Source organism: Magnolia sinica, chromosome 15 (genome assembly GCF_029962835.1).
Source record: "Magnolia sinica isolate HGM2019 chromosome 15, MsV1, whole genome shotgun sequence".
Taxonomy (NCBI): Eukaryota; Viridiplantae; Streptophyta; class Magnoliopsida; order Magnoliales; family Magnoliaceae; genus Magnolia; species Magnolia sinica.
This window is the reverse complement of record NC_080587.1, coordinates 26,782,217-26,798,155: the sequence shown is the minus strand read 5'-3', so window position 1 is coordinate 26,798,155 and position 15,939 is coordinate 26,782,217. Positions and strand designations below refer to the sequence as shown.

Sequence of the window (15,939 nt, the reverse complement as noted above, 5' to 3'; positions counted from 1 at the left end):
AACCTTTCACAAGGTAGGCTTAATACCAGTGCAACACAGACTTAACCATCCACCACCACCATTATCATCTAAGCCTTTTCCCAACTAATTGTAGTTAGTTACATGAATCTTCAGCCATTCCTCTCTATCATGGGCCATAACACGCCTTAGCACGATTGTGGCATGAGTTTGAGGCAGACAGCCAACCTGACACAATCTATCCGTGCAAGGAACCAGCAACGAGAGCATAAAAATCAGACAGGCCTAATGCATAGACTATTACATAGGTTGATTACAATCAAGCGCTATCTAATAGTCTATTACAGGTTGATTACAATTGTCCATCATTGCTACTTATAATCTTCATACAAAGTAACTATTTCAAATACTTCTGCTTTAGTCTAGTCAATTCTTCCAGTCAACCAAACCCGGATGGCCATTGAGAGCAGTCTGAATTTTTCATGTTTCTTCAACTATATTTAGACATTGTAAGCCATCTGATCAGTGGACCAACATGGCTTTCACCCAAAGGTGATCTTTATGGTGTGCAGCCCACAGTTTGCTTCGATCAGATGTTCTACACATGTGACATGATTGGCACAAAAGAAAGCATTGTACGTGAAAGTTTTGGATATAGCATTTGTATGTGAGCATTTGTCTTTTGCTTTGGGCTGGACTGGCATATGCCAAGGCCAACCTCAGCTTGACTTGAAGGCTGGAAAATCAGTTTGGCTGGACCTGAGGCTTCATCTGACAAAATGCCATGCAATCAAACAACGACATAACCTTGTTATATCATGCTCTAGAAAATAACAGTAAGGCGATGATAAATAAAGAGCACGGTATCTGCAAAAAGTGCCCTAATCTTCTTCTTCCTCCTCAAATCTGATTTTCTTTGGAATGGGCTGAATACTCCCCACCTGCGTTTAAAAAAAAAAACCCACAAAAAACATAAGCAATGGCCAAAGGCACCATCTTTTAAAAGGTCCCAGGCAGCTTTTAGACATGATAGGTAATCTGAGCCGGAGACTTTATAACTGCTGATTAACCAAGTTACGGAAGAGATGGTTATGGTCATCTGATCAAAATGGATTCTCCCACAAATACTATCAAAGTGGACTGCTTCTGCCTAATGGACTATGCATATCAATAATTGTACCTTTGATCAAAGTTGCCCACGTTGTCTGGTAGCAATCATCATAACATAAAACTGGGGTGAATCTAACGGACAGCACAGATGGATGATTTGACCACTTATGCATATAAGATCACTAGGTGGGCACATTTAAGACCATCAATGCATCTGGTGTCTGCTGAAGTCGGTCCCTATTTACATTACATGGCTTGGGCAAGTGGTGAATTGGATGCTCAGTTCTGAACTTGAGCCCGACTTTAGTAAAATTCGACTGACTTGGTCTGATTGTGTTAATCTTTTAAATTATTTTATTTGGAGTACCGATCATCTACAACCCATTTTTACAAGCATTTTGCCCTAGAAAAGTGGAAGCAGTTTTCCTGAAGGTGTGAAAAAGGGTTGTAATGTACAACTGGTTGTAGGTGATCAGTTCTCACGAGTCAGATTCAGGATTCAAAATTTATGAATATAACACAAAAACAAAACAAAATAAAACAAAAAGAGTGTGCATTCTCACAATTTCCGGGCATTCGTAATCAATACCAGCAGCCTCTATTCTCTCGCGCCGCTTCTTGTCTCGTTTCAAGATTCCTTCCACCAACTTCCGGTGTTCTTCAACCGTTCTTTCCTGAATAATAGAGAGAGAGAGAGAGAGACTTGAATAAAGCAATACATATGAAATTATGAATGATCAACTACAATAAGTGCTCTCTTACTATATTATCGGCAGTGCCTTGTTGTCTCTTTTCAAAAAAAAAAAAAAAAAAAGTACCTTGTCATGCCGCTTGCGTTCGATTTTTATTGAATCCAATGGCTGGTGTCGGTGGTTTACTCCATTCCATCTGAAAACAAAGAAATGATCAGCCATCCACATAAATTGACCCCATCAGTGTGACTACCAACACTAATAGACCCAATATGCAATTCTCATGGCTGATAATACAATGATAAGTACTTCCCTAATGGATGACTAGAGAACAGAGAGGAGGAAGTAGAACAGAGAACAGCAGCAAAGAAGGGCAAAGGAAGAATCAACACACGAGATTGACAGGTGACTCTGTTTGTTTCTAACTTTCCTATGAACCCATCATCAGAAACATTGGAGGATGTGTTCAAAATGATGGATGAGTGACAGTTTGTTCAGTCCAGGCCCTAATCAAGAAAAGGGGCCAGGCCTTCGCCCTAGCCCTACAGGGTCAAGCTGGGCTCGGGCCGGGCCTGAAAGGTAGTTTAAACTTAGGAAAAGGGCAGGAGAGGAAAGGATGTGAATTGTTGCATTTCAATGTGTTTCTCTTTCGGAAAATTGAGAGGCTTGCATTGAAGAGGATGGTTCTCTCCAAGTCCTTGTAGAAAAAGCTTATTCTACAAGTGTGGCATGCAGGGCCCATTGAGGTGTGCTACATCTGGCCTGTCCATCAAGGTTGCCCCACCATGAAAGTTGGATGCCCCAAAAATCAGACCAATCCAACCATCATGTGGGCCACTGGGTGAATATAGATATGTTTGGATGGTTGCCATTGTTTTCTGCAGTGGGGCCTACCATTTTGTTTATCTGCCATCTAACCCGTGAATTACATGAGCCCCGTCATGATACCGGGATGAACCAAAATCAATCCTACTTAATTATTAGGTGGACCACACCATATAAAACAATTGGCAACCATTCGAAACCTTCAAATTCTAGTGTTGGCCAACATGATGGTTGGATCAGCCTGATTTTTGGGGCGTCCAACCTTCATGGTAGGGCAATGCTGATGAACAGGTTGTATGCCACACAGGACTTTGTAGACACTACTACGCACAACACTTGTTAAGTTGCTTCTACAGTGACTTGAAGAGCAACCGGGCCTCTCCATTGAAGGCACCTCGTTGACTCAACCAATCTGACAGCTGTGATCCTGAACTGATATAGATAGTTGATACTCTGGCAGAGTGTGACGGATGATATGCAGACACTTCGAAATTACTTAGAACCTGCATACATGGCATCAAATAAAACTGTCCAAATTATAGCTATCAGTTTAGATGTACCCTGAACCAAAAGTTACACTTGTTTTCATTGCCACTCTCAGATTTGTTGACATTTATTGGATGGTTTAAATTAAAACATATCCAATAGTCTTACTTCAACAAACGAGCGTCCAAGAATCAGAGGTTAGGATTGTTCAACCAATCAGATTATTGAAGAGTAACCTATCCAGGGTGAGTTTCAAATTTTAATTGGTTTAATTTGAGTAAATATATTCCACGTGTGCCCTTTCTAAACTCGTTGATTGTAACTAATCTATGTAAAAGACTATTAGATAGTGCTTGATTGTAATCAACCCATGTAATAGTCTATCACGTCGTGCCTATGGAAGTTTTGTGCTCATTGCCGGTCCCACCTAGGGGGTTTGCGTCGGGTTGGCAGTCGGCGTCAACTTATGCCATAACTTTCATTATGAATGTTGGAAAATGATTCACGTAGTTGACCCCAAGTAATTGGGTTAAGGCTTGGATGATGATGACTAGAGGTGGGCAGGACCCGACTCGACTCGGCGGATCCGACTCGACCCGAACTGAATGACGGGGTCGGGTTCGGATCGAGTAGACCCACCCAAATCCGAATCCCGACCGAGTCGAGTTTGGGTATATAGTAACCCGATCCGACTTGATCCGAAATCCGATCCGGTCGAATCTGATCCAAAACCCAACTCGGACCGGAATCGAGTACTATAAAAACAAATTTTTTTTTTTAGTTTTACTTTTACCCCTTTCATCTACCCTAACCCTACCCGCGCCGGCACTGCACCAAACCCGATCGGAACCCTGAATCCAGACCAGCTAGCAGCCCAGCACCCGATCGGAACCACTCGTCCTCGTCCCTTCATCGGGTATTTTTAATTTTTAAAATTTATTTTTTTCTATGGGTTTTCAGGCTCGGGATCTCGCTAGTGGTTCGGCCGAGATCAGGAACTCGCCGATGGCCTGCCCTGGCTCGAGACCTCGGGTGTAGGCCGCTAGTGGTCCGGCCGAGCTCGGGACCTCGCTAGTGGCCCGCCCTAGCTCGGGACCTCGGTGGTGGCCCGCCTGGCTCGGGACCTCGTTGGTGGTCTGCCCTGGCGCCATAATTGGGGTTGCAACTCGGGGGTGTTGGGTGGAGTTGAGGTCAACTTAAGCCTAATCCGACCTCAATAGGACCCAACTTGGAAATCCGGCCCAAGGTTTCTAACCCTAACCCCACCTAAATTCCTTTTTGCTCAACCCACAATAAGAACCCAACACAGGCTAAGTATTTTGTGATTATTCCTAATTGGACCCAACCTAACATTAAAATGAGTCAATGATCCATTAACCTGATCTAAATCGTAGCCAACTCGATCCAACTCGATTTCTCTAACCAAGTCAGACTCGGTTCGGGTCAGCCCAGCCAAGATTCGGTTCGGATCGAGTCAGGCCTGCTGGACTCGGTCCCGAGTCGGATCGAGTTCTAGTCAGGGAGTTGGCAAAACCGAATCGAGTCAAGTTGGACCGAACCTGGTCCAACTCGACTCGATGCCCACCTCTAATGATGACCCTTTCTAAGTGCATGTATATCAAGCGTACACAGTCAAGAGTAACAAATAATTCTCTTCACCAAAATCAATAATGCATGCGGTGGGATAGTTACAAAAAAAAAAAAACATAAGGTTGGATAGTTACAGGATGAGCCAGGTAGGTTGGGCTATTCAAATTGGTCCTAGCCCAGCTCAGCCCATATGCCTAGCCTAGATTTCAAGCCTACGCCTGACCCTCGGGCCAATTTTAAGGGCCCAAGTCCAAGCCATAAGTGGTTGGGCCAATCAAGACGGGCCAAGCAGCCCAGCCCAATGCCAAACCTAACAAAGATTGAGAGTGGTTTGGTCTTAAAGAAGACGACAAGAACACAGTTTTTTCATGGAATTGCTTAATGCTAAAGGGCCAATTGAATCCTTATTCTAATGATGGATAACAGTAAGAGTAGATGATAAAGAATAAATTTGTGAAGCATTTGTAACCTAATCAATGACTAACAACCTAAGGAAAGGAGGTCTAGCCCTAATCAATGGGTGTCCATTGTATCTTTGTGAGGCGAAGCCAATTAGTCATCTTTTCATGCATTTTGCCCAAACAGTTTGGGGTTAAGTTTTCTCATTGATTAGGGAAGAGTGGGTGATCCCTCAAATTTTTTTAATTTTTTTAATTTTTATTTTATTTATTTATTTTTATTTTTATTTTTATTTTTTTTGGGGGGGGGGGTGTTGCAAGAGAAGGGTAGGGTTGTGGTGTTTATTCATGCTCGTTGTGCTTTGGTCACGGTGGTTATAGTGGAATAGCAGGATCTTTAAAACTTTACAAACCTCCTGAATTTAGTTTTCCTTACGGCAAACCATTTAATTTGGGGTAAGTCAGAAAATATTATTGCGTAAGGGACATTTTTGTAAGCCTGTAGAGCCTGTTGATCTGTTTACTGGATGACTCCTTGTCATTCTTTTTTGCAATGAAACTTTGGAACCCTTCAAATAATAAAATATAAATTGCCTCCATATGATAGATATATTCTTTAGGCGTTCTCCTTGGCATCCATTTACAAGATTTTAAAGGTAAATGCAGATGTGCTCACTTAAATGTGAAACAACTGGTGGAGTAAATTGACAAGCCAAGGGTTTGATGCTCTTACATTTGGCAAAGAACTCGGAGTCTAGGACAGCTCATCAAGTTTCTGGTCCAGCCGCAGGCTGAGCTTGGGCCAATTTCCATTGCCTGCCTGTCAAGCCTGGATTTAAATTTTCAGGACCATTTAATAAACAGACAGGCAGACCCAGGCACAGATCTACCATAGATTGGATAGTTTTTTCTATTGAAGCACACCTTGACCTTCATTCAAGCCCATTTATGGATGTTAGGGCTCCGGCCGAATTTTGGATGGAAATCAAAAAATGCACTGCGCTCGATTCTTGATAAACCCTGAACCGAGTTCTGGATGACCCTAGATGTCATCCAGAACTTCTGATACAAGGAACTATTGCATTCAACAAATTGTTGTGCTAGATGCACACCGTGGATGGCATGGACACATCCAATAGCATGCCTGCATTTTCTACAAGCACATAATGACCTGACAATTAAAAATTGATATCTTGGATCGTCTTCCATTACTTTTAAGAAGGGTAGTGGCTTGTTTAGAGAATGATAAACCCCGTAAACCAATTGTGGAGGCATTTCATTAGATGGTACCGGCAGATATCAAACATGTGTGAAAGAAAGCACAGAAGGATTGTGGACAAACTATCATTTTGTTAGAAGGTGGATACAAGGTTGTGGAATCATTTTCTTAATGTCTTTGCCTTTCCTATGTAATACAAAAAGCAGTAACATTAATATGTCTACAAATTAAAGCAAATACAAGCAACAAACTACTTATGCTAATAGAAACAATGCAGCATTGTAGGACTCAGAAATGATTAATAAAGGAAAAGTCATCTAGTATTGTCCTTCCATCAATCATGCAATTAACATAATTCTTTAATTAATTTAACTTTGTCCAGAAGATCATTAATTAATTGAGCTATTGAAACACTTGGACGGTTGACTAATGAAACAAATTGCTTACAGCTTCGGATGAACTCGTTCAGGAGGGACAAGATGGACTTGCAACATGTGTTCAAACATTAAATAATTGTGCATACAATCAGCCACAATTTTGGCCACCTGCAACCATCATAATATATTGTTAAGACAATTACACCAGTAAATATAGTAGAAGAAATTGAAATTGAGCAATTAACGTTAAAAAACATGTGAAAAAAAATACAACCTCAGGAGACTCAAATTCAATGAAGCCATAGTGCTTTGACTTCCCTGTCTGTTAGAGCCACATAGCAGAAGAGGGGTCAGTGTTTATCAACAAAAAACAAAGAGCTCCAAAGACCCTATCCGAAAGGGGGAAATGGAACACCATTCTCATCTAGTGTTTACAAGTAATAATTGTCATAAACATGCTTTCATTCTTTAATTTATAAAACAATCAATGATTAGCTACAAATGATGTCTGAGTGGTAAGCAGTCTACAGGGGTGGCAATGGACTGGTTTTGGACTAGGCCAGGTTAGGCTGGAAGTGGACTGCGTACTGAGTAAACTTCGTGGGGCCCACTGTGGATGTACGTGTCTTATCCACACCATCCATCTGTTTTTTCAGCTCATTTCAGGGCATGAGCCCAAAATTGAAGCATATGCCAAGCTCAAGTCGACCACACCACAGGAAACAATGGGGATAATGACGCCTACCGTTGAAATCTTCCTAGGGCCGACAGTGATGTTTATTTGTCATCCAACCTGTTCATAAGGTCACATGGACATGGATGAAGGGAAAACACAATCATCAGCTTGATCCAAAACTTTTGTGGTCCCCAAGAAGTTTTCAGCTGTAGGCGTTAAATTCACACTGTTTCCTGTGGTGTGGTCCACTTGAGCTTTGGATATGCTTCGATTTTGGGCTCATGCCCTAAAAAGCAATGGTAAAATGTATGGACGGTGTGGATAAGACGCATACATCATACATCACAGTGAACCCCACAGGGTTTACTCAGTACGCAATCCGCTTGCAGGTTAGGCCCAGGTCCAGCCCGACACTTAAGACCACATATACACAGAGAAATAGGGGTTGGGCTGAGCCCGAACTAACCCAGCCTGGCCCAAAAATTGATAAAATCCCTATTTCCTACTTGAATATTCCTAATCTATCCATTGACCGAGAAGGCCACATATGCACAAAGAAATAGAAATTTTAGAGGAATGAAACCAACAGTCTACATTCAAGATGGATTGATTGCCTGAGGATTGAGAGGGTGCACTTGCGGGTGGGAGTGGGAATGGGTTGGTTTTGGGCCAGGCCAAGCTAGGCCTGGGCCTGCCTGACACTTATACCCAAGGCCCGAGCCTGACAAAAGTTTATCATAGCAGGCCTAAAGCCCGAAAATTTTTGTTGGGCCCGGGCCCAAAAACGGATAAAATCCCTATTTCCCGTTTGAATGTTCCAAATCTATCCATTGATAAGTGGGCCACACACATACAAAGAAATAGACATTTTAGAGGAATGAAACCAACAATCTACATTCAAGATGGATAGCTTGCCTAACTAACGATTGGGAATGACATAATTTAACACATGTATATATAAAGTCGGGTCAGGCTAAAATGGCTTGAGCCCAAGCCCGTCCCAAAAATTGATTGAGCAACACATGCAAGGCCCAAGCCCGTCCCAAAAATTGATCGAGCGATACATGCAGGACCCAAGTCTAGTCCACAGGCAAAGCTGGTAGGTCCAAGCCCGGCCCAAAGACGAGTCAAGCATGTCGAGTCGGAGAGGCAACCCCACTCATTGCCAAAATTATTTGTGAGATACAACATGTACATATAAAGATGGGTCAGGTCAGGCTAGGCCAGACGGACTCGAGCTAAAATGACTTGAGCCCAAGCCTGACCTCAAAACTAGTCGGACCATGCATGCAAGGCCAAGCTAGTAGGCCCAATCCTGGCCCAAAGCCAGGTTGAGCTCATCCGGTCTGGAGGGCTACCAGCCCATTGCCACCCTTAGCAATCTAGCATCATAAGCAAAAGAATTCAAGTTTGAGTACCTGGATTGTTGTACTAAAGAGGGGAATCATTGAATACAATAAGCACTTTCTTGTTTTTGTTTTTCAAAGAAAGAGAATTTTCATTTAAAAAAGAACATTACAAAGAGGGAAAACAAGTTCCCAATATGACAACCTGATGACTCAACCTATATGGGCAAACAAAATGCTTGGCTTCGGGGAAAGAGACCAGATTTCATTGAATGGAAAGCGTAACTCTCAAACAAAACTTCCACAAAGATATCCCTTTACAATTTAGAGATGATGCACAACTAGACATTGTGGAAAAAGGCAGTGAAATGTGAGACAGTGATCAAAGAATATGATACCAAATCATGATGCCCCAATCCTTGATTACAGTAGACAGTTAGAGAAATACAATATTGAACCATTGAACTAACACTGCAGTGCAGGGACACCCTCAATTTGGTATTGAAGTCATGGAAGGAAGGTGTGAAGCAAAACCAAGATGTCGCACACGCACACACATCTTCAAAAGAATGCATGAGGGTGGGGAAAACAAAGGCAAAACTCTTTTTTCTTTCCATCAGAGGAGAGTAACAAGAGAGACCTAAGGACCTATGGTTTAACCAAGGATATGGTCTGTGATGGAGTGGATTGGCAAAACAGGATTCATGCAGCTGACCTTAGTTAATTGAGATAAGATTTAACATACCACCCCATCTCATGTGCCCACATATGTCGGAAATACAAGCCATGCAAAAGGTAACCTTAACCATGAAGATTCCCAGGCACAGAAATCAGTCTTCAGATAGGCCACACAAGTATGTTAAATTTGACCATTTGGCTGTCTTGTCTAAATAGTCAAGGTGGCCTGTATGATGCGTGGGCAGGCCTGATTTTGTGCCAGGTGATCTTCATGGTGGGGCACACCTTTTGCATGTCTTAGGTGTCCTATACACAAGTTGTCCCCATCATGCCAGGCATGGTGGGGTACACATGTTCCACAGCTACAATGTCCTACCCATGAGTTGCTTACAAGTTAGACAGATTGTTTCTCAAGCCCTACAGATAGTTCTTGCTGATCATTACTCGTTGAAGAAAATGACTCTTTGTGAAACACCCATAATGAAATTTCCACCAAATGATTCATTTATTATTGTTGTTGTTGCTATTATAATAAAAATTATTATTATGACTATTATTCTGATTTTAAATTTCAAGATTCATCCACTCTCTCACAGTTTTACAATATGGTTAGCGAACAGAAGGTTGGGCACCAGCCCTAGAAAGAACGTAAATAGAAGAGTGAAAGTACCACAATAAAATTCGAGAATACCATAACCTACACTTGTAGCACAAGACTTAAAATCATCTTCCATTAATTCGACCCAAGAGGCAAACAAATGTAAAAACACATTAATTGAAATATTCATTTTTAATAATCGCTACCGATGATATAAAAAAGAAAAAAGAAAATAAGGGAAAAGAAAAAAAGAAAAAAGAAAAAACAAAGAAAAGTCCAACCTTCCTATTTCGCGCAATTCTCAAGTTCTTGATTTTGCCAAATTGTTTGAAAAAACCTGAAAAAAAAAAAAAACCACTAGATTAGAAGAACAGCAAAATTACAGCACTTGCAGAGCGAAAGAAAGGAACGGGTGAATGGCACCTTCCATTTGATCCTCATAGAACCCATGTGGTATGCGACCTATATATAAGACTGTGGCAGTATCTTTCACAAGTTCTTCCCGGCTTTTGGGTAGTTTTCTCCCTGGACCACCTTCTAGTGGCTGGAAATAATAATAATAAAATAATAAGTCTTGGAAGAACTTAACAGACATATACATATACATATATATATATATATATATAGAGAGAGAGAGAGAGAGAGAGAGAGAATTACATGGAAAGAAGGGAACATTCAGAAACTGTACATTAGCAAAGAACATACCAAAAAGTCCGACACTTCATCTCTACCCGAAACAACTAAATCAGAAGAACTCTTCTTTATTTTCTTCCTCAAAGCTTTCTTAGCCTTTACCCCCATTGCACTGAAAAGTTTAAAAAAGAAAAAAGAAAGAAAGGTAAAAGAAAAAGAAAGAAACCCAGTTTCATTTTACCAAGGAAAAGGATAAAGAAAAATAAATGGCTTTCTCATGAAAAGGCAAAAGTAATCCTTCTTATGAAACGAACTACAGAAATAAATAGTTTGTATCAGCACAAAAGTGGTGTTAAATAGCAGGTTTGAGTATTGACTTGCATGGAGACTAAAACTGGTACGACTTGCTCCACTTCAGTCATTGTTTTTCCGTCTATTTCAGTTCTATTTTGGTAGCTTTCAGTCTGGTGACTCATCTCGTTCACCAATGAAATTAAGACAACAAGTCTAAGTCAACTTAGTTGCCGAGGGAGGGTTCATTTACTATTAATCAACCACAAGTTTGGAAGAAACAAGCACATAAAAATATACTACTACATCCAATTGAAAATAATGTAAAAGAACTAGGTGTTTATTGTATCAACCCCTTCACAATAATCATTCACAGAAGCAGATGATACTGAAAATCACTTGATGGCTACCAAATGGTCAGTTTGGCAGTCAATTATTATGTAATGTAATGGTATCGGCCAGCAAGATGCCCTCATACCAGCCAATACAGCCCTGTAACTTGGAACAGTCCTTTTCCCTGGGGGCAACTTAAAAAGTATGGGTAAAATTCTAAGAAATGTGATGAATGATGATCCCAAATATGTATTCTTTTTTTTTCTTTTTTTTTTGGACATGTATTTGATGTTGTAACGAGCCATTCTTTTAAAGAATCCTATCAGTCAGGCAATTTTAGCTTGACCTATTAAAATTTGACCAAATAGGTCAAATCGAACACAAATCAAGCGCGATTTAGTGGATTAGAGTCCCTTATAAATGGGGCCGCAACTTTGATTCAGGTCAACCCGAACCCAATTGACCCAACCCGAGTTCGGGTTGGGTTGTGTCTGGCTGTCATGGCTCTCAGGTTTAGTTCAGGTTGGAAAACGCGAACCTGAATTGAATTTGGGTTGTGTTCGGGTTGAGCAAATTTGGCTCAGGTTAGGTCAAGTTGGGAATAATCACCTGTATTGGGTTGGGTTTGGTTGGGTTGGGTTGAGCATACAGGACTTCAGGTTGGGTTTGGGTTGGGTTGATTGCAGGTCAACCCCAACCCGCCCGAGTTGCACCTCCCAGTTGCATATAAACATAACAAAAACATGATAAAAAAAAAAAAAATTAAAAAAAAAAAAAAAAGGTGACTGTTTACCCTTTCTTCCGATGTTTTCCAAAAAATAGACCACACTCTTTGATTCATTGAATGCTACTCAAATTTTGTGTTTTAATCCTCAAAAGAGGCCCATATCTATTTTAAAATTAGTTTATAAGCTTCCTTCATGGTTGAAATGAAGAATGAAGTGGAAAATTGAGAGAAAGTCGGAAAAAAAATAAAAAAATAAAAATAAAAATGGAACTTTTATGCTTGTAGGGACCAGTATTGGTTGTATTGGCTGATACTAGCTGCATGTTTTCATAACGGACTGATTCAACCCCGTATCATGCAACGGGGGGTGATTGTTTCCCTTGGGCATTGGTTGATACTACCGATGCATAACCATTTTCTAATACCATGGTTTGTGATTGAAGGGCATTCATACATTTTCCCTATAGCAGATTCATTGATTCATGATCAATCCAGTATTCAATCACTCCCTCACTGAAAGTAAGCATCCACACATTCTCCATATGGTAGATCCATTGATCAATGACCAGTTCGACAATCGAATCTCTCCTTGACTGCAAATCTGCATTCATAAGTTGTCCATATAACAGAGCTATTGATCCATGATAAATTGGAGAGTCAATCTGTCCCTAACTAAAGATCAGCATTCATATGTTGTCCATATAATGGAACCATTGATATCTGACCAAATAAACAGTCAGATCTGTGTCTGATTGAAGATCGGTGTACATATGTTGTCCATGTAGTTTTGACCCAAAAATTATATCTCCATAGCATTGTGACTGTTAAATGGAGAGATTTGTGACCTGTGTTCAGATCTGCCAATGCATGTGCACTGGAAGCGTAACATTCTACTATCAAAAGATGGCAAACAAGAACTTATATGATAGCCAGGACCTCTGCAGTATGTTATTAAAGCAAATTAGTGATATGAACAAAGGCTTCACAACTTAATTGAATGCTCTAATATGCAGGGTCAACTCTATAAAGGAAGAACAACTCTACCCTCAAATCTTCTAGCAACAAACTAGAGGTGAATATGGGATCAAGGAATGCCCTCCCCAGATAATTTAGACTGAATAGCGAGGACTAAATTGATGATCGTGAAGTAAACCTGTGAGGCCTACAACCTTGGTACCCACAACAAGGTCTAAGGGCACTTGTGTGCCCACTCAACAAGATAACCCAATCTATCCAGAGGGAGGATAGAACTATAGTGGCAAGGATCAACCAAGTGCATAAAGATCAAAATCTTCAATGGTTGGTTGAAATCACTGGAATGCTAACCACATCACAAAGTCAATTAAGCTGCTTTTCACAATTCTGAAAATAAGGGCATGGCAAAGGATTGGTGGTACATGGTTAAAGAAGACTAGTTCTTTCAACGTCGTGGTCTTCCTCCCGAGGGAAACTGGTAAGAAATGAAGGTGAGACTTAAGTAGATAACTCCTCTCCCAGAGACCTGATAACCCGACCATTGGGAAGTACACACAACAGTATTATGAGTTGACAGTCCGATGTCGACTATCTAAGAGTTGAGACAACCAGGCAACAAGTTGCCTGATATTATAACGGATTGAGGGCAGGCAATCCAAATTGAGCTGGTGAATTTTTAGTATGCATATGAAGCTTAGGTAGCAGGGAAAGTGCAAGCGTGACAAAAGCATGACTAGACATAGACTTTCTCAGTCGGGAATATTGATGCAAGACAATTAACCAGTTGCTCTAAAAGCTCAAACTGATAGAGCATGGCGAATTAATCCATTTATCTCATAGCCCGGGCCCCAAATCCATGGGTTAGGTCCTTGGCCAAACCCTCTTCCCACCTCACACGGGCCCCAAATTCATGGGTTTCGCGGGCCACCCACCCCGAGTGTGCCCCTACGTCCCACAGGTCACCCCACTCGAGCCCGGTGTGAAGATGCCCATGCATTAAATATCCAACGTGTATCCCATATGAGTAGCTCTATTTGCATCATTGCACCACATGCAGAGGAATTTCAACGATCCCCTACCGTCACCAACACGGACAGCTCCTAGGCTATCGACATTACTGGCTCTAAGTCCCCTCATGAAACAAGGGAGACTTTAGAATGAGATCATGGATTTTTCTTTTCTTTTCTTTCTTTTCTTTTCTTTTCTTTTCTTTTCTTTTTCTTTTGTGTTTTTTTTTTTTTTTTGCTACAAGCGTGGAGGTAAGGACATCTTGTAGGAATGTGTCCTAAGAAGAACCTCAACTACTATCATGACCATCTCAAAGAAAAAAGTCAAAACAAAATGAAGAATTGAAAATAAGGTCACTAAGGAACTCAATGAAAGCAAGTGATATTGAAGACAAGGGCATCTTCTATCTCTTGCTAATAACTATGCAGATTGAGATGGCAACTCCGGAGAAAACAATTGAGATCTGGTTGCCCATCAAAGCCATCATCAACAATAGCAGCAACTTTAATATTATTTTGTAGAAAGCAGTTGATAAGTTGCAGCCGTGAGTGAAAAGAGTACCAACGACCATGGATTTAAGTACTAGTTTCAGAATGCCACTCACATGGGGACCAAAACCGATACAATTAGCCCCAACTTGGTCTAACACGTTCCTGTATCAATGGAACAACTCATATCATTTTGGACCGAAACTGATCATAGAACTCAAACGATATCACATTGTATCAGACAATATTTAAGGGGCGAGATAATGTGAGTGACCCATCAAGGCCTAGTGATTAGATATTATAGTGAGTCAGTATGATGTGACGTCATTCCCATGACAACCCACCACCTTCTACTTTGCGATCCTTGGATGTATGATCGCCATGTGAAACATCATGGACTCACCAACACCTACAATCTTGCGTGTGATAGAAAGCGATCGTTATCCACCCAATGAATGACGATCCTCCATAAATGGATGGCAGGATAAAGACCTTTACAATAACAATCAAGTGCAATGCCAGTAGAATGAAATCATTTTCTTTATGAATTGGAAAGAGAAGGTCTCGAACTATGGTCCACCCAGCAGATAACTTCCAACCTATTGAGTGAATGCAGAATCCAACCCTTCCAATAGTTTGGCCCCATAATGAGAATCACCTAATGCCAACTGCCAAGATCAATCTCATCCACTCATCAGGTGGGCCACACCATAGAAAATAATGCCTGGCCATCAATAAATAGAAAAATACAAGTGTGGTCCAATCAATGAGTGGATGTGGCTGATTTTTGCATAAGGTGATCCTCCTCGTGGGGCCAGCCTATTGGACAGATTAGAGGGCCGTTTGGATGCCTGTAACTCTGTAAAATGTATGAAAGTTACAGGTGACTTTCTTACAGTTTGTGTTTGGGGAAGAAATGTTACAGCTAACAAAGTCTCAACCTGTAACTTTCTATCAGGTAAGATTGCAAAAAATGTAAATTAGGTGTTTTTCAAGTCACAGGTTACTTTGTTACAGGCAACGGCTATCCATTTCGAAGTTGGGGGAGGGGGTGAAAACGCAGCTGCATTGAAAGTGCACCTACCTGCTCTGACCCAACGTCTCCTTCTCCCTCTCTCTCTCGGCGTCTCCTTCCCTCTCTCTGCTCTAGTAAGGTAAGCCCTAACCCTTATTTGTTTTTCTTTTCCCTTTTTATCTTTTTTCTACTTCATCCGTTTTTTGCCTTTTGCGTCGGTGCGAACGGGCGCTGGTTAGCCAAGGGCGGTTTCGGATCCGTAACGGCGGGGCCCACTGTGATGTACTTTCCTTAAATCCACACCGTCCATCCGTATTTAAAGCTCATTTTACGGAATGATCCAAAAAACAAAGCTTATAAAAATCTCAAGTGAGCCACACCACAAGAAACAATCTTAACTAAATCCCTACCATTAAAAACTTCATGAGGACCGCTGGAGTATTTATTTGCATCAGTTGATGATATAACAACGACTTCGACGATGAGACCACACAAATATCATCTTGATATAAAAAC

The 15,939-nt window shown here is 41.1% G+C and overlaps 1 protein-coding gene across 2 annotated transcripts; it reads right to left on the bottom strand.

Moving 5' to 3' along the window:
* Positions 1–573: 573 nt before the first annotated feature.
* On the bottom strand, positions 574–15,587 carry LOC131226720 (uncharacterized). Of its 2 annotated transcripts, none has more exons than XM_058222385.1 (9): positions 15,493–15,587; positions 10,659–10,758; positions 10,377–10,497; positions 10,235–10,290; positions 6,930–6,977; positions 6,726–6,823; positions 1,887–1,956; positions 1,632–1,742; positions 574–899 (listed from the first exon to the last, which is right to left on the bottom strand). In XM_058222385.1, the coding sequence occupies exons 2-9, from the start codon at positions 10,752–10,754 to the stop codon at positions 840–842; spliced, it is 660 nt and encodes a 219-aa protein (XP_058078368.1). In that variant the 5' UTR covers positions 10,755–10,758; positions 15,493–15,587; the 3' UTR covers positions 574–839. The 2 variants fall into 2 exon arrangements, with proteins under 2 accessions (XP_058078368.1, XP_058078369.1); XM_058222386.1 differs by lacking the exon at positions 15,493–15,587 and adding an exon at positions 14,525–14,547.
* Between the last annotated feature and the right edge of the window lie 352 nt (positions 15,588–15,939).